Source organism: Brachyistius frenatus, unplaced genomic scaffold (genome assembly GCF_029030835.1).
Source record: "Brachyistius frenatus isolate BFR_SWC_R1_liver_20210118 unplaced genomic scaffold, ASM2903083v1 Contig_263, whole genome shotgun sequence".
NCBI lineage: Eukaryota > Metazoa > Chordata > Actinopteri > Embiotocidae > Brachyistius > Brachyistius frenatus.
The window spans coordinates 124,169-142,943 of NW_027210862.1; the positions used below are offsets into that span (position 1 = coordinate 124,169).

General features: G+C 41.3%; 1 protein-coding gene across 5 annotated transcripts in view; it reads right to left on the reverse strand.

The window, feature by feature from the left end:
• Positions 1–170: 170 nt before the first annotated feature.
• Positions 171–18,775, reverse strand: part of klc1a (kinesin light chain 1a) — a 39,897-nt gene continuing 21,292 nt past the window's right edge. For 2 of the 5 annotated variants that reach the window (XM_069721394.1, XM_069721395.1), the window contains exons 10-16: positions 18,649–18,701; positions 18,230–18,297; positions 17,547–17,655; positions 16,288–16,449; positions 8,550–8,683; positions 5,552–5,618; positions 171–3,940 (exon numbers count right to left, since the gene is read on the reverse strand). In XM_069721394.1, coding sequence (XP_069577495.1) covers positions 3,875–3,940; positions 5,552–5,618; positions 8,550–8,683; positions 16,288–16,449; positions 17,547–17,655; positions 18,230–18,297; positions 18,649–18,701 — 659 coding nt within the window. In that variant the 3' untranslated portion in view covers positions 171–3,874. Of the gene's footprint in view, positions 3,941–5,551; positions 5,619–8,549; positions 8,684–10,608; positions 12,139–16,287; positions 16,450–17,546; positions 17,656–18,229; positions 18,298–18,648; positions 18,702–18,775 lie in introns of those variants that run through there. The other 3 variants (XM_069721396.1, XM_069721397.1, XM_069721398.1) reach the window with 3 other exon arrangements.

The window sequence follows — 18,775 nt, forward strand, 5'->3', positions numbered from 1 at the left end:
GAAAATGAAGCTCACAGCTAAAGGAGGGGGGGGGAAAAAAACAAGCTTTATGTTATTATTACTACTTAAATCAGCTATATATTTAGCTTTTTCTCTTTCTTTTTTTTTTAAATGTAGTTGTGAGAAATAAAACAAAGAAGAAAATTTCTGAAATCACACAACAAAACCCATTAATTTGACCATTTTATTCTTCAAATACACTTAAGCTGTACAATTATTTGCTGGACAAGCATCACTTTTGCTCACATAAAAAAAGGGATGTGGCAGAAAAACCTCCTCACAATTACAGTGCAATTAGAGAGTAAGAAAAAAAAAACTCCTATTTGTACGTATCCTGGTGAAATTTCCTGCAACTTCAGTGCCCATTCCCTCTAATATATCACGGTTTCTCTTCTTTATGCATTTTCTGTTATACTCTCTAAGGACACCTCAGTTAACATGAAGATCACCAGCACAGGAGAAAGACGGCGTAGTCCTTTGGAAAGGGCTAGTGTTAAAATGAATGCCAGTTCAAACCAGGAACACTTGTTTACTGTATACAAAAGATACACAGAGGACTGTTTTGTTTCATATAACACGGAAGGGAGTTTACCAAGCTACCGTGTGTCCTTCAAATAGCTTGAGCTTATATTCACGCACGTATTTTCTTGTGTGGTACATGAGGAGGGTGCAGCATCCAATATTTTTACTACATTATCTATATTTAGCCAGGAAAAGCCCCGTAGAAATTTCAAATCTCTATTTCAAAGGAGTCCTGGCCCGAGACAGGCAGCAGCGCAAATTAAGAACAAGTTAAACAGATATACACACAACAAACAGAATTACAGTATGTAGCCTAACGTCCCAATGTGTCACCATGATGCTTAGTCTGTTATTTATGTCTTCCTGTGACAAAACACAAGTAATGCTTATGAAATATTACATATTACAACCCCGTACAACACAGATTCCTCCCTTTAAATTATTTATAAGGCTGTTAAAATCCATCTTATTCTCTTTGTGCTTAAGCTCGAGGCTATTTTCTCAAGCAGCAACTCAAACTCGAGACACTGCGTCAAATAAAAAATATTGTAAATGTCTTGTGCGTCATTTCATATATATATAATTCATTAACATTCAACCTGACATTTGTAGTATCTTTGGAAAGTTTGAGATCTGCACAAGAAGTTGTGTTTTGTGTGGTTTGAAGGTTTGAATGAAAAACCAGGTTGTGAAAGAGGGGAACAAATTTCGCTGCAGTTCCACTGGCCACTGATAGAGGGCAGTATATGTCATATTTTATTCACTACTACGGACAGGAAGAAAAAAATGTACTGTATATCAAAAACCAGTGTGTGGACGGATTGCTAAACTTGGCATTCGGATTAACAAACAATATGCTGAAGCCGCTTCTATAACTTAAAATGTAACGTATTTGTTTGTGTGTTTACATGAGTCTTTGTTGCCGCGTCCATCACAACCATTAGACATTTGACTTTATGTGCCTCGTTACTTTGTGGAGCCTCGAACATTAAGACAATAAAGATTTATTTTAAAAAGCACAAAGCAGTTTGACAAGCAGACTGATCAACAGTCAATAAAAAGCTTCAACACAGTTGAACAGTGTCAATAAAATCAGCATTACAGAGAAAAAAAATAAATGGAGCTATTTAACATTTTAAAAAATCTATTCAGCTTTCTATTTACATTTCAGGGCTTCATAGTTTTCTTATTATTTGGTAAATTATAGAAAGAAAGGGCATAAACAGTAAATGTTTAATAACTACATGTAATTTCTTTGCTTCAGGTCCAGATATTTCTTCATTTTTGTTGGATTTATTGATCAGAGCTGTAAGATGTAAAGAGATTTTCGAGCAAATGGTTATGTTTTTACATAAATAAAAAATAAGATGTTCTAATGATAAATCCTTCTGTATTTACATCAGGATTGTGTTTGTATTCTGCAGAACTTCCAGCTGCTCTAACCATGAATTTATGGGCAGTTTTTATTTTATTTTCATTTTAAAACTCTGGATCTGCTGAGTTCATACTGTTTGTTCATCTATATTCAGCTAGTTATAAGGAAGAGCACTCCTTCTTATTTTGGTAATATATTTGCAATTTAAATGTTTTTTTTGGAAATTTTTTCCACGCAAATCATTAAATAATTCATAATCTGCATTTTTTTTTTTTTTTTTGGTTCAGCTTTACTTACGAGATAAAGTTTTGTCTTGAATAAAATATCTGGAAACGTTTCTCCTAATGCTGAAAAAGTTTGGAGTGATGATAAACTTTGCAGTCAGTGTGTGAAACCACAGCCTCGGACCTGAGAACGTGTCGGCCGGCCTTCATGTGCCAATAAAGTCACTGATTCTGCCTCTTTAAGGAAACAGCGCTCCTTCTCTTAAGAGAAACTCCTCAGAGCAGCACGAGGACAGAAACAAACAAAGCATCATTTACAAAAAAAACAAAAACCAAAATGTAAACATACAACCTCATACATCAAAAGCAAAAACTTCAATCAACACAGGACGGAACATTTTTAGAAAGAAGCAGCTGAGATGTCGGTTTCCTCGACAGATTTCCAAACTTCTGTGATTCAAATATTGTAAAACATCAGTTGATTTTTCTCAACTCGTCAAAAGAAAAAGAAACAATTCAGAACTCCTACTGGAAATCTGCAGAGCAAACGCGAAGCTGAGCTAACGTCCGGGTCGGCCTACAAAGAGACGTCATTGGTGGACTAGTTTTCTGTGCACAGTTTGTAGTTTCAGTCCTAATAAATTACTTCTATTAGAGGCAGAAGTGTTCTCACTGGTGGAGTTCAAATTCAGCGGATGGAGCTGAACTCTTTTAATACGTGCATGTTAGTAAAATGGCAAACATGAACAACTCTTAGAGAAAATTTTGCTGAAAAAAAACAATAAACTAATAGCGACTTTTTTGGAGCTTCAAAGACGAAACTGTGACGTCACCAATCGGTTTGTGAAGGGAAATATCGAAGCCTCTAGTCAGGCATTTTGGAGCCAGACGTGACCATATTTGGACGAGCTGGGGAGGAGCTCAGAATCTGAGTACACTATGCCCCGCCCACCTACACAGCTCTCTTTAAAGCCTAATATCTAATCAATGATGGAGTAATTTTCAGAAGGACCACCAGAACACTGATCAGAAGAAATGAATTCAGCTAATGAGACCGTAATAAAATGTGGAAAACATTTACTGACTTTGTATTTCATGAAAGAAGTTGACACTTTTTGAATGGGAGACGATTGAAACCAGAAGTTTGTTTCTGCCCCTGGTGGCCCTCAGTGGTATTGCACTTCTGCATGAAGTCTACACTTCATGTATCTATACAGTCTATTTACTTCAAGCTACCTTCAATGTGACATAATTTAGCATCATTACCATTGAAGTCCCTCACTTGGCTCCACCCACTGTAGTTTACCTCGACCAGTAACTTCTCTCTACATCAGAATTTGTTTTGAAACTAAAACTCCTCCCTGCGTCTGCCTTCGTACAAGCGCCAGCATAGCATAAAATATAGTTGAAAATTCACCAGAGAGGACAATCACTCACACCATCACACATCTACACACGGTATACATGACACACAGATTAGACACAAACACACATACAGCAGGCCACCGTACGAGGTTCCTCCTCCATCTGTACTGATTCAGTAACACACCACAAATCCCCGTCTGAGAGCACGAACCTTCAAAAGTGCAACGAAAGATCAAAACCTGTACAGCGAGCACTCGGTGGTGCGTGATGCTGAAGCTTTCACAAACAGCTATTTACACCGAGGACGGTCCGAAGTTCAGAGGTCGGTCCGGGCTCTCCGTGACCTCTCACGTCCTCGGGGGTCAAAAAAAAAAAAAAACAACAACCTTCACAGCGCCAGGTCGGTGTGGCTGGCGCTCAGGTCGCGGCTCTTTCTCAGACGATTATTTCGTTCCTGGAATAAAGTGAGAAGGAATTAGATGAAGACGTGACAAACGTGTGCAGTTAATCCCTGAAGAAGGAAGAAGATATTCTGTCTTTAGCTTCAGGAAATATGAACACGTTTTTGAGATTTATAGATCTATATTTTTTTTTAATAGGTAAAACTAACAAACAAAACAAACAAAAAAACCATCATTTTCTTTAACAAAAATTGTGTTCAGCATATCACATATTGAGGTACACAAATATGGAAGTAGTTTTGTGTTTTTAATTTTTTTATGCAAGCATGAAAAACATTAGGAATAAGAAATTTGCTCTCAAAACTGTTTTTTTATGCTTGCATTAAAAAGAAAAAAACCTACCTTCATGCATAAATAAATAAAGTAATTTCTGCTCACACAGTGCTGTGATGTTTACATGTGAAATTATTAGAGATAAAAACAAAGGAGGTGCGGTCTCTAGCAGGAAGTATGTGTCTGCAGATGACTTTCCAAATTTGTTTAGGGATTTTTTTTTTTTTTTAAACGCCACAATGTTAAGTTTTACAGAGAAATATTTCAAATCTGTTGTCAGTTATTGTGGAGATTTCTAAGTTTTGCAAAGACACTCTCAGAGTTGTTACGTGGTGTTGATTAGTGAAAACAGTGATGGTGTGAAGTTAGTGATGCTTCTAGTGATAAATGTAATAAAACGCATAAAATAAGAGCGCCGGGGGAAAACAGTTTATAAAGACAGAGGAGAATATGAAAGAAAAGACCGAGTCAAAAAGTATCTGCAAACAGTTCCAAAAGTAAAACATCCTTTCCCAAAATATTATGACTTTGTTATCAAAATGTTCTGCCTTATTCTAAAGATTTTACTTTTTATTTACTAGTATTATCATACCTTTTCCTCCAAATGTTACAACTTTTTTTTTTAATGAATTAGGACAAGAAATTGTCCTAATTAATTAATTATGTTTCCTTTTTTGGCAAGATTACAATTTCTTGTCAAAATATTGTTCCTTTGTTCCTCTAAATTTAAGGTTTTCCTATACAGTATTACGTTTTTGCAAACACTGCAACTTTTTTCTTGAAGTACCGCAACACCTCCCCCCAAATCCACATATTTAGATACAATTCAACCTAATTGGGGTCACAATTAATAATTGTTGATAATTGTTCTTGAGTGATTGATTGCTTATTTAAGTCTTCAAAATGCCAGATCACTGGCCACCCTTTTTAGGTCTTAGTTTGCCGTCCTTAAATTGATTGTTTTATCTGACCAACAGTCCAAAAACCTCACAAATATTTGATTTATAATGATACATAACAGAGAAAAACGGAAAATTCTTATATTTGGAGAAGCTGGAATGAGACAATATTTAGTATTTTTACTTATTAAATGACAATTGATCATAAAAGTGATATTATCATATGTCATATATATATATATATATTATTATTATCATATTCGGTGTACGGATGACAATATCCTCCCCTTCCGCTTTAATTCATTGATTTATCTTATTTCCTGCCACTGTTAAAGTGTCCTCAACATATTTCTGGGTTTTTGTGTTTTGATTTAATTTGTATCTTCCTGTCCCTCTGCAGATACTTTAGGACTCGTGTCTCGGGCTCCTTACTTGGTAGAGGTCACTCGCAGCCTTGTCCGCCACGTTAAGAACCCCCAGAGAGCTGGCTCGCTTCATGCTGCACCCACATGCAGGGAGGCGGGGTGAGGGGGTCAGAGGTCAGAGGTGAGAGGTGAGAGGTGAGGGGATGGAGAGTCGGGCGTGAGGATTTGTTGGTTAATGACATTCATGATATTTTCACACAAAGGTTAGTTTCACATTAAAAAAAAAAAAAATAAAAAGTCGGATCATCTTTTCGTTGTCACGTCCTGCTGGTGAATGTTAGGATGTTAAATGTGTCATTTTGATGGTTTTATTAAAGCTCAACGAATCATTTATTCACACTTTAAAGATCAGTTATAAACCATAATTTTAGGTTGCCGGGTTGGTATTTATCTTTGATAAGTAAACACAAAATTCGACCTTCTAGAAAACATCCGCGAGCATCCGGAAAATTTTGTTCTACAAATAGAAAGTGGTGACATGTTTTTTATTGACCTGCAGTAACTCGGCTTTTATTGACGAGCGGTGTTCATTGATATTTAAACTCAGTGTAAAGTTCATGCAAACACAAAACAAACACAAACCTGATTTCAGTAAAGTGACACTGCAGAAAACGTCCATTCAGTCAGTTCCTCTCATTATATTTAATAATTAAAGAGTGCGTGTCCACTCGAGTTAATGGGCTGATTGAAATGCACAGATTACAGGTTATTTTTGCTTATTGTTAAAGAAAGATCCTCATTAGGCTCATTTTGTACTGTGACAATATTGTTGACGTTCAAACTGGAGCAAAAATATAATTCAAAATGTCTGTTGTGTTGTTGTTTTTTTCTGTTGACATCGTGTTGGACATCATACCGTTTTCCCCGGTTTACCGTCGCTGTCAACACTTTTGTTTGTGGGCGACATTCTTGACACAATCACACATCTAAAACCGGATTCCTTTGCTGGCAGGAAGCCGCAACTCTCGGTCGAATGACCCGAGATGCTTCAGAGCACCTAAAAAGTCAAGAGTAGGATTTTCTTTCTGGACTATTTTTTGCTGTATCTCGCTGTACTTTTTGCTTTGCATTCCCTCTGAGCCGTATGAACAGCAGCAAGGAAAGATGACGTGACATTTAACGTGACGCATTTAGAGCTCATTCCTACTTTTAAAAGGCAGACAGCATCCAGCAGCCGTCTACAATAAACCATAAAACAGCTCAGCCTCTCCACGGGTCAGAGGAAACGCTATTGCGATGTAATGCAGAATTAGTCCAGAATATCTCCTCTGTATGATGATAATCGTTTTAATTGTAACGTTTTGTTGTTTTCCCTCATTTCCTGCAAATTCTGCTGTTGTCTGTCAAAGAAAAGAAAAATATCCTCGAATAATCTTCAAATGAGAAATACCAGACCAATTAAAAGTGGACCTATCTGCAGTGATTCCACTTTACTGAGAGCCTCTCAGTCATGATGATGATGATGATGATGATGATGATGGTGAAGAGCATCATCCTCATGATCCACAGAGAAGAGCAGCGCCCGGAGGGAAACAAAACCAGTCAGCACACAGATGAGGCATGCAGACAGACATCCAAATGGAAAAAAAAAAACTATTTATTCATAAATAAAGAAAAAAAAAAGAAAAAAAAAAAAGAATTCAACACGGCAATAAATCCTACACGGGAAGAGCCATGCAGACAGGTTGGTTTTCAAAATAAAATTCACAGAGGAAGTGAAAGTAATGAAAGTCCAGGGCTGTGTGAAACAGAGATCAAACAGACCAAAAGCCACAAAATGCAATAAATAGATGAAACTATTAGTGGTTAAAAAAAAAAAAAAAAAAAAAAAAAGGTAAATAACAGGCAAAAAAGGCTATTCAAAAGCAGACATTAGTAGTTTGTGTCTCGTCGCAAGATGCTACGTGACGTCGGCCGTCGCAGCGTGCGAGTAAAGTTTTATTTTCCCATTTCATCTCATCCCGCCCGCACCGGCACTCCTCGCCGTACAGCTTCAGCTTCCGGTTTTCAACACGTTCAGGTTTGGTTGGTATCATGAATATCATTCAAACTTAAAAGGCGAAGAAAGTTTATGAAAGAGAAGTGTAATATTTTCAGAATAAAGTACAAGGTTTTAATTGTCTGAAAAGGGTTGACGGACTCAAGTTTTTTTTTCTTGAACTGAATTTCTTTTCTTGTAATGTTACTTCTCCCCCCCTCCCTATATTAAAACTTCGTCCTCAAAATATTACAACTATTTACAATTTTTTTTTCACTCAAATTATTTGGTTTTCTAGAAATCTTTCAATATTTCACTTTTTTCCTATGGTTTATTTTTCCTTTGTATCATCATTGATGTCTTAAAGCACTTAGGTTTTTTTTAATGAAAATATATATTTTTTTAATGAAAATATACAATTTTTTGTACAGATTTTTTGTCAAAATACTTCTTTTTTTTTTCCTAGAAAAAGCAGATTCTGTCCTCTTTATATTCCCCCTTTCGTTTACTACGTTTTCTTGAAATATTGCAACTTTTTTTTTTGCTTTCCGCCCCCCGCCCAAATTTTTTTTTTACATTTTTTTCTTTCACGACCATTTTCTTGAACTTTATCATAAAAATATGACTTCTGCTTTCACACTTCAACTTCCTAAAAACATTCTGAATTTTCCATTTTTCCTGGGCAGAACGACCGAACCGAATCATGTAGAAGTCGTACGAAGGCGGTGCGGGTGGAGAAAGGTCAAACGGATGAAATGGGGGTGGGGTAAAAAGGACTGATGTGCCAGTAAAAGCTCCCTCCGTCAGTTCATGTGCAAACACCGCTTCAGAGTTACACCACTTCACCACCAGCAAAGTCGAGTGAATCCCTTTTTTTGTTTGTTTTTTTGGTTAGTGGGCCGGGCCGGGCCGAGCGCCGGAGGGCCGGACTCGGTCCTCCGATGCATAAGCAGAGTCACCTGTAGCGGGTCGGGGCAGGTGTCTGGATGGGGTGGAGTGGGAGGAGGAGGGGGTGGTGGATAGTTACCCGGGGTTTTTGGGCTCACTGTCTCGGGACGAGCCGCTGCCTTTCAGCTTGCGGACGAGTTTCTCGCTGCTGCGCCGGATGGACGCTCGTAGTTTGCTGAAGGAGCCGCTCCTCTTCAGAGAGCCGGAGCCGTCCTGGTGGCAGACGTCACAGGGTTACGCTCACGTGCGTGCGCGCGCACACACGCACACACACACACACACACACACACACACACACACACACACACACACACACACACACACACACACACAGCAGCCTTTCTATTTAGTTCACCTGTACAAACTAATGTAATCCAAGCTCTGCCACAACATCTACATCTGCGCATTTTTTGGAAATGCAATGTGTTTATGATGACAATGTTCCACATTTTGTGCGTGCAAACAAACATGTCAGACATCTTAGAAAGTAGATTTCATGGCATGGCTGCCGTATTAGTCTGCATTAGGTTGTACAGATGCAGTGTGTGCAGAATCTCTCGTATGGTGCATTAATGCAGCTGAACACTCGTGTGCAAACAAGTGAAGTTGCCAAATCTGTAAACGGTGGATTATTTATTACTACCGAGCATCTTTAAAAGGCCCTGAACACCGCTGCTGCAGCCACACACGTGACTTCACTTGTTTTGTTGCTGGCAGGATACGATATTAGTCTGAGGCCGTCTGCTGCTGTGCGATTAATGAATACGTACGTATATATATATATATATATATATACACACACACACACATATATACACACACACATATATATATATATTATACACACACACACACCTGAACTTTTTTCCCTTAAAATTTATTGAAAAGTTACACTTGTGACTTGTCCGTCGTATGTTCTGCGTCACATTATGTTTTCTTTTCAGTTGTGATCGGTTGGTTTGTAGAAATGAGCCTCACTGGTGCAATTTGGGATCCCTATTTTGAAGGTGTTGATGAGGGTAACAGGGTCCTCAGTGTGGGACAGATTACATCTTCATGACCAGAGTAGCTTCACCTGCCTTCAACCTCAACAGAGCTGCAGATGTGCCGGTATGAATAAGAACCTCTGCGTGGGTGTGAGGAGCCTTTAATTTTGGATCCCTGTTTGGACCAGTTCCTCTTAAAAGTGTTTTTAATTGAACATAATCAGCAGTTTAGGCTCATGTATGAGACAAATTCCCCTTTATAGACTCGGTAAAGCTCCGAGGTCAGCTCCAACACTTCCCTATCAGCCCGCATCTTAAACTCGAGGGAGGACATGACAGTTTTGTCTCTGACAGTCAGAACTGGGTTGTAAGTTTCTGTAAAAGACAGAAGCTGCAGATTCGTCATTTTCTGGATGATAAACTCTGCGACTGATCATTCAATTAAACATTTATGGTTTTGTCCTTTAAAACACCCACAGGCATGAAGACATATTGTCATTTCAAACTTCAATGGGAAAGGCAGAAGAGGCTGATAATAAAGCGAGGCATTCTGGGTAATAATACATTTATTTGAAATTTAAATCATCTCAAACTCACTTCCAGCCTGCAGAATATTATCAAACGACATGATGTCAAAAGTCTGTCTCCTGTACTTTTATGTATATTTTGAGCCCAACTGATAACTGCATATTTGTGATCACATGTCCGGTAGTCAAATTAAACCCATCCAAGAATGAACTTTCTATAAGTATTCATCCTTTGTATCATTTTCATAAATGACTCTCCCTTCAGAAATCCAAAGGAGATGATCTAGAAGTAATTAACATAATGATGAAGTCAAAACTGCTGACATCAACCAACCCTGACTCACCGGAGGAATAAATCAAAAGGTGGTTTGACTATTGGAAAATATTGGATCCCCCCCCCCCACTCCCCCACTCTTCGCAGACATGCAACTCAACATTTTTACAGAAAACTCTTGCGTTACGACGGCGTTTTTATCGAAACTAACGCGGACGTTAACGCTGACGTTAAACTGGCGTGTTGCTGCTGCTGCTGCTGCTCGGCATCACCGAGGTTTAGAGCGCGCGCGCACAGGAAAAAAAAAAAAAAAAAAGAGAGGGAAGACACAAAAGAGGCGACAGGCACAGGTTCAGGTGAGCAAAGAGTTTAGGTTTTTATTAGAAGTTAAGAAAGACAAACCGGAAGATGCACAAACAGGACAGGACACGCAGAAGATTAGTAGCAGGAGTCGAGAAGAGGCCCGACGAGGAGACTGCTTTCAATTACTCCCCCAAGTTTTCCACAAATGCAAACAACAAATGCTTGTTTACTGCAAAACGCTTCGTAACCCCCCTCCTCCCCCAACCCCACCACCACACACACACACACACACACACACACACACATCTATATACAGAGATACGGAGGAGGTAAACGGGGAGGATGCACGAGGTTTCAGATCCGTAATAGCCAATTCCTTCAGCACGCAACCGCACAGGAGCTGCGGCTGGAACCCGTTGAACCCGCCGATTTCAACCCGCCGTGCACGATTCCCGTCACCTCGTCCGTGTCCTCTTTAGCGACATCGCAGCGGACGTTGGGTCGGACATCGTTGCGAAAACAGATGAGCACAGAGTGACACACTGACGACTAAAACTCTTTTAACAGGAGCAGGAAACCTACAGAGCCACGATCCACGGTTTGCTCTCGATCATGCTGACGAGCCGCGTCGACGTTATTTACAGCGTCGCTACTGTACGAGATGTTTTGGAGTCACGACGGCGGGTGTTAACGTTGAATTAAACTGCACGGACGACAGAAGAGATCTCCGCGCCGGGGGGGGGGGGGGGGGGGGAGAGAGAGAGAGAGAGAGAGAGAGAGAGAGAGAGAGAGAGAGAGAAAAGACGAGAGAGGGAAGGAGGCTTTAACTCGGACCGTCAGACCTGGAAGCACTCCTGGAGTCAGGAATCGTTTCAGCTCCACACGTTAACCTTTGACTTTTTTTGTTTGTTGTTGTTGTTATTGTTGTTGTTAAGCTTTATCGGGCGGTGTTCGGCTCGGATTTGTGGGCCGATTCGGGAGATTTTAGAGTCCAGGTCAAAGCAGAGAGAGTTAAAGGAAAGTTGGGAGAACAAGGTTTTTGGTTTAAGGGCACAATTCCCCGCCTCCCAACAACCAATCAGATGAGTCTACGGGCAAAATGAAAGCACAGTTTGAAGATACTGGAGAGAGAGAGAGAGAGAGAAGTAGAGGAGAGTTAAAGGAGAAATAACAAGGTAAGAAGCACAAGTTAAGTTGCCGTAAAGAAACATCACCCCGGTCCTCTCCCACCCCGCAGCAGATACACAGAAGTTTGGATTCAGACACGCAAAGCCGTTCCCACATTTCACCCACTCCTCGTTCCCAACGCAGCGGTTAGGGGGACGAAGAGAGAGGACAAAAAGCAAAATGAGGGGAGATTGAGGGGGTGGAAAAGCAACGTTATCGCTCCGGTTTCCGTGAAGAATCCCGCCAGAGGAAAAGAGAGAAGGAGGAGGAGTCAGAGCCGAAGAAAAACCGCAAAGCTGAAGGGGGTTGAGGCGAGGTGAGGCGAGGCATCCGTCATGCAGAAGACAAGGTTTTTTTTGTGTGTTTTTTTTTTTTTTTTTTTGAACCATTACAAGGCATCTGGAGTTATGCCTGCCGGTGAAGACGGAGCAGGAAGAGGAAGAGAGAGAGAGGAGAGGAGAGGAGAGGAGAGGAGAGGAGAGGAGAGGAGAGGAGAGGAGAGGAGAGGAGAGGAGAGGAGAGGAGAGGAGAGGAGAGGAGAGGAGAGGAGAGGAGAGGAGAGGAGAGGAAAAAAAAGACAGTGAGACGAGATATGCAGAGAGAAACGGAGAAACAGAGCAGGGAGAAAGAAAGAAAGAAAGAAAGAAAGAAAGAAAGAAAGAAAGAAAGAAAGAAAGAAAGAAAGAAAGAAAGGACAGCACACAAGACAAAGAGCATGAGACAGGTTATCAGTTGGATCAGACACATCTCTGCATCACGTGAAAATCCATAGTTGAAAAACGTCTTCAGGATTCTGGTTTGTGTTTTAGAAAAAGTGCAAAATCTGTTAACAAAAACTCTACAAGGTGGATCTTAATAAAATCTTCTAACCTGCCTCTTCATTTAGAGACGTTTGCAAAGAGGCATTTAATCAAGTAGTGGAGCATCGACTGCAGACAATGGCTTTAATGTTACAACTAATGTGCATCTCAACTCCCAGACTAACGGGTTGCAGAGGCTTAAATATTCTCAGAAGAATAATAATGTTTGATAAAGTAAAAATCAGGGCATGAAGCTACAATAACATTTATTTTCCAGTCTCCTTTAGTTCCTGTGCTACATTCCTTCTGCGCAGCCGGCAGCCGTTTTCCACGGCCCGGTCCAGATGGCCTCGGGACTCGTCAAAGCCTCTCTAACCCAGAAAGCCAAAAACACTGAACAGGAAACTGACTTACTGTGCAGATAAAAGACAAACAGAAGCAGGGCGAGTCGCTGTCACTTCTGTCAAAATATACAGCTAATGTTTAAAAAAAAAAGAAAAAGTCCAGATTCTACTGCTTTGAATAGAAAAACTGCAAATGCGAACATGATCTAACGTAGGAAGGTCGAGTGCGACGAGATTTGAACACGCGTGCCAATCGGAAGTGCGAGACGATAAAAAAATAAAATAAGAATAAAAATCCCCGAATTGATTCCCGTATCAGAGGCTTGCGAGGAAACGCACCGTGGAGTCAGCGTGATGTCGTTTACAGACTTGGCCACTAGGTGGAGCTCTCGCACGGTTGAACGTGATGCAGAGAGAGTGTGTCTGAGTCTGGAACATCATTAAGAAACTTACATCAAGGAGGTTAAACTTTGTTAAAGCACCACAATATAAACACAAGGGGATGCAGGTCGGAGTCACATGAGAGCAGCCAGACACTGAAACTGAATATCTGGTTGGTTGCTTCTATTATTTTTGGTCAATTGATCTGCTGATTATTTACTGGAGCTGAAAATCATGTCGCAAAACTGGAAGACAATTTTTATTAAATAGCTTGTTTTGCAAAATCTGCAGACATTTATAATCACAAAAGAACCAGTCAATTTTTGGACATTTTTGCAACCAAAAAAATACAACTACGTGATCGATAATTCTTTTAAACTCTTAACTAAAGTTCGCATTAGTCGGCAAACGGCGTCCGTGAAAAGCAAAGCGCTCGTTATACGTTTTGTCTGTTTAGCAGCTGCTTCTTGCTGCGTTTTAAGAGACTTTTCAGTTTCACACGTCCGTCGAACAGAACGGTCTCTCTCCTTCCTGTCTGGCTGCTAACGTGCTGACGGAGCGAGCGAAGTGGGAAAAGAAAACGAGACCAGAACGAGTCCCACTTTATCTCAGGCAGCAGCTCATCACTCGAATACGTATGGATACGTGCAGACAGGAGCCACGGGAGGGTGAGGGGGGGCGGGGGGGGGACCGATTACAAATGCACAACACAGAAGGAGTACAGTACAGAGCCCATGTTGAGTCAGGAGAACAGACTGATGAGTCACGGACTTATTTCTGTTTCACGGCTGCCTGCGGAGCGAGCGAGCTGGAGGGGAAGTGATGGGTTTGTTTGACAGGATGAGAAGCAGGGAAGCAGCGCCGGGGACGAACGGGCCGAGAGCCGCGGTTTTGATCCTTCGAACGGGAAGTGTTGTGGGGGTTTTAAATAATACCTCGAATATTAAAGAGACCTGGAAAACACTGCATTCTAAAGATAGCTCTGAATATTGATGTTCACTGTGAACAGTAGATTGTACAGTGACCTAAAAAAGTAAGTTAACAGTCGAGTGAAATTCCGCCGTTTTTGATGTTATATTAAAACGGCTGAAATAGCAAACGCATCAGTTTCACTGCTGCGAAGACGTTTCATATTATGCGTCGTCGTATTGATGCATCTCTAAATGAATGCTAATGTCTGAATAAATATGAATCTACTGTGACACTCCTTTCTAAATTATTATCTGTATATTTGATTATTTTATAAACATTTCAGTGTTGCTGTGATATAAAATCTCCCCCCTGGCATTAATAAAATGAAAACTAATTCAATTTACAGGCCTTTTTTTTTTTTGTATGTTCTGTATTCACGTTGACTTCAGCCTCACATTTATTGAAGAAGATTCGAGGGCAAAACAAAAACTCTGGTTCGAATTTATTTTCAGCTAAATCTAAAGTCCAGACGAGGCAGGCTGGCATAAATAAATCCCGGCGATCAGCTGGCGACTGTCTGACAGGACACAGCATAGAGACATCCGTGCGTCTCGCACCAAAACCTCCCAGAGCCACGAGCAAGAGGTGCAGGAGGGAGATGCCGATTGGCCGTTCGGGGGCGCTATGACTACTGTTGCTATGCGAGGGAGACGAGCTCTGAGCGGCGGCCTTTTTGGAGAGAAGGTGGCGAAGCGGGCCGACAGCGACTCTACGTCTACGTGTCGTGCCGCTTGCAGTCGCAAGAAGGACGAGGAAACACTGCGGATGCTTTCAGCCCGCTTAGAGACGAGGCTCTGCAGCAGAGGCAGGGAGGTGGGCGGTGTGTGTGTGTGTGTGTGTGTGTGTGTGTGTGTGTGTGTGTGTGTGTGTGTGTGTGTGTGTGTGTGTGTGTGTGTGTGTGTGTGTGTGTGTGTGTGTGTGTGCGTGTGCGTTAGTTGGAAAAGTTCTACAGAGAGAGAGAGCGTTTAGTGGAAAACGTTAAAACACTACGATCACACAGATTTCAGCTACGACCGAGTGAAGCATCTTTTCACTTGATCTTATTAATCAGAGTCGAACAGTGAAGTACGAGCAGGAACTACTGCAGGAGGGCAGAGGAACTGTGACAGTCAGTGAGTATGATCAGTGCTGATTTGGGCTTTTAACGATCAGGATTTACACTGTGATAAATTCCTGATTCGAATATTTAGTCATCGATGGAAGAAACAACCTCACCGAGTCTTTCTGGACAGAAGCCACCGACAAGTTTCAATTATGTTTGACGACGAGTGAAACTGGAGGAACTTTTTAAATGCTCATCTCCACATTTTACTTTCCAGTAGAAGGGTTGTACCAAGAAGGATTTCATCTTGATCAGAAGGCCGACACCGACTTTAGGCAGAAATAGGTAACAGATTTGTATCTACGTGTGTGTGAGAAGGCATGAACTGTGATTCATAAGTACAGTGTGCATTTTTTTTTTCCTTAATCCAGCACTTGTGGACGTTTTAAGGATCTGCATGCTCGTTAATGTACAATAAAATTGATTGTGCAGTCCGAGTTGCTGTCAGATGTCACAGTGCCTCTCATTGCACAAAATATCAAGAAGTAAACAGAGTGTTTGCTTCTTGATATTTTCAGACTCCGTTTTTTTTTTTTAATCTGGAAAATCGTTTTCTGAAGATTTTCAGGTGTTTTACTGCAACACACGTTTATTTGGAACAATTCAAGTTTCATAACATCAGTCTCAGCAGGACAAAGAAAACCTGGCTGATAATATGGATGTAATAATATTTTCTTCAATAGCACTTTTGTAGACTATGTCACAAAACCCTCTTAAAAGAGCAAATGTTGTTGGTACGATGCAAAGTAGGAGCTACATCAAGGCAAATTTAACTTCAGATTCAAAGGGAGTCATTGAGGTTGTCTTGAGATCCTCTCCTTCTGATACGAGTACAGTTTCGACGACTTTGGAAGTGGCTTCGGTCCAGAGAGACGCGGGCTGCGTGTCGTACGAACACGTCTGCGTCCCTGGTTTTGAAAAGACTCTGGGTAGCGTGTGGAGGGCTGTGTACTGTACTTACCCCGTTCCACTCCACGCTCATACTCACTTCCTCGCCACCGTCCGGCCCGCTCTCGTACTTCACCGTGTCGGAGGTCAGGCTCTCGCGGCTCCGCTGCTTCTCGCGGGCCTCGGGCTCGCTCAGGACCTCCGCCACGCGCTGCTTGTGCACAGTGTCCAGACCCTGAGACGCACACAGACGCACACGGGGCAACGATAAATGCCAGGTCGACTGATCTGATAAAGCGAGGAGCAACGGATTCCTCAGCTGGAAGAAAATCAGAGACCTTCAGCCTTCACCGGCTGACCAACAGACTTTCGCTGCCTCCAGCACAAAAAAAAAAAAAAAAAAATACATTCAGCAGCCCAAAAATGTGCTATGTTCTAAAAATGTGAGCTGTAAGTGCGCACATTTTGAGTCAGTAGACAGAGCCAGGCCGACTTTTATTTATATACGCTGCCAGCCAAAGTGGAGTTGAGCATTAAAAAACAATCAAGATGTTTTTTAAATAAATTAAAATGTATAAAAATTTTCTCAAATTTTTCCGGACACTTTGGGATAAACTGTAAAACGGTCACGTTGAGTCTAGATGCTGTTTATTTGACCTTTTTACATCTTCTCCCTCTTCCGTAATCTTTTAAAAGGTTAAAGTAAAATATCAAGAGCATCAAACCTGCTCCTCGAGCACAGACAAATGCAGACATGAAAGAAATTGTTCTGCAGTTTGTGTTGCTAAAATTTGTGCATTTTCTTAATTTCATGTTGAGACGGCACCAGAACATGGATGTGAAATAACACGCGGGTATATTTACAACTCAACTACCGAAACATTAATTTTACTCTCTACAGCAGCAACACCACAGGAGTCCAGTTTAAATTCTCACTGCAGTATCTTTGGTGTGCGTGACTGTGTCTGAGATACCTGATGCTAAATCCTGGAATGAAATCCTATTCAGGATAAAAAAAATTTTTTTTAAAAAGCTGCAGGGCTTCACTCCAGCCTCCCACTCCTCATCTCCACGGGAGACGCCGGTAAGTCTCATTAGTGACACACCGTCAGAGGCCGTTAAAGAGCTGCACTCCCCGGGGCTCCACAGCCTCCCGAGCACGTCACCTCAGCCCTAATTTCACACCGCAAATCTACCGTGAACGGCGAGCAGATCCGTTTGATCCGAGTTCTGGGAGAGCGGTCCTCTGCTGCTATCTCGGCATCGACAGGGCTGTCTAAACTCCAGCCAGGAGTACCGTGTTATGAGTCACCCTAACCCAGGAGACCACACCTGCTTTCTGGAACGCATCGCGGCCTCCTCCAGGGTCTCGGCCGCCTCGAACTTGCCCTGTCGCCTGTAGAGGGCGCCCAAGTTCTTCAGGGTGGTGGTAACAGTGGGGCTGCAGAGGCAAGAAGGAAAGAAATCTGGATGAGATTTAAAATTTTAAAAAAAAAAAACACACAACTCGGCATGTTCCTTTGAAGTGGTTTGTTCTTAAATCCATTTTGAGGAAGATTTAGAATATTAAGATACAGGCTAAACAGATTAATGTGAAGAAAATACCAGAATGAGGCTTTTATTTGGGTTTGATTTAAAACCAACTAGATAAAGGTGATTCCAATAAAACGTGAAGTCTTGTCATATGTAAAAATGCAATCAAGAGTAAATATGATTACAAAAACTAAAATGGAAATATCTGAAAAGCATGGAATAAGCAAGAACTGGAAAAATACGTTTTCTGCCTAAAATTCTGTTAATTTTTCAGATTTTTCTCTAAAATGTGCAAATTAAATCATCAACAAAACATTTTGTTTGTAAGGATCAAAAGGCAAAGCCCAGTGTTAACTTTTCAGGAGACTCATATTGGGAACCAGCGTGAACATGAATGATTTTAACATTGTCGCTTTACGAAGCATCCGAATATATTCATTGTCATTTCGTTTGCTGCTGCCGAGAGCGTCACCCAGACTGACCTGTCCACTTTACAGGCTTTGTACCAGCCTCCATATTCTCCAAAAGGAGAACCGTCCTTCTGCTTCCCCTGTGAGACAAAACATCAGTTTACAAAATCATGCTTTACGGATTCGACACACTCTTGCGTGAAAGCTGTGGTTCAGTCTGGACAAGAAGAACGGACCCACGAACGGAATCAGTCAGCCATTAAAAGACGGAAATGAACCAAATTTCTAAACTGGATACTTGTTAATGCCATGAAAGATCAAATGAGGGGGGTGTTTAATGGTTGGATTGTGGTCGGGTAAGGACTCCTTCCCCCGAACAACGAAACCTACTAAACTGCGACAAAATGATCTCCCGGTTGGGAGAGTCGGGCGCCGACAGCATCATCAGCACTGGAGAGTTTGAACATCCTCCCCGGCCGCCAGACTCTCACCTTGCTCTGTTCCTCTCTCTCCTCCGCGTGCATCCAGATCGGTTTGTTCTCATCTGTGGAGAAAACACGAGACAGAATCAGCGCCCGACGAACTACTCGGATAAACCGTTTTCAAATCTGGCTCTCG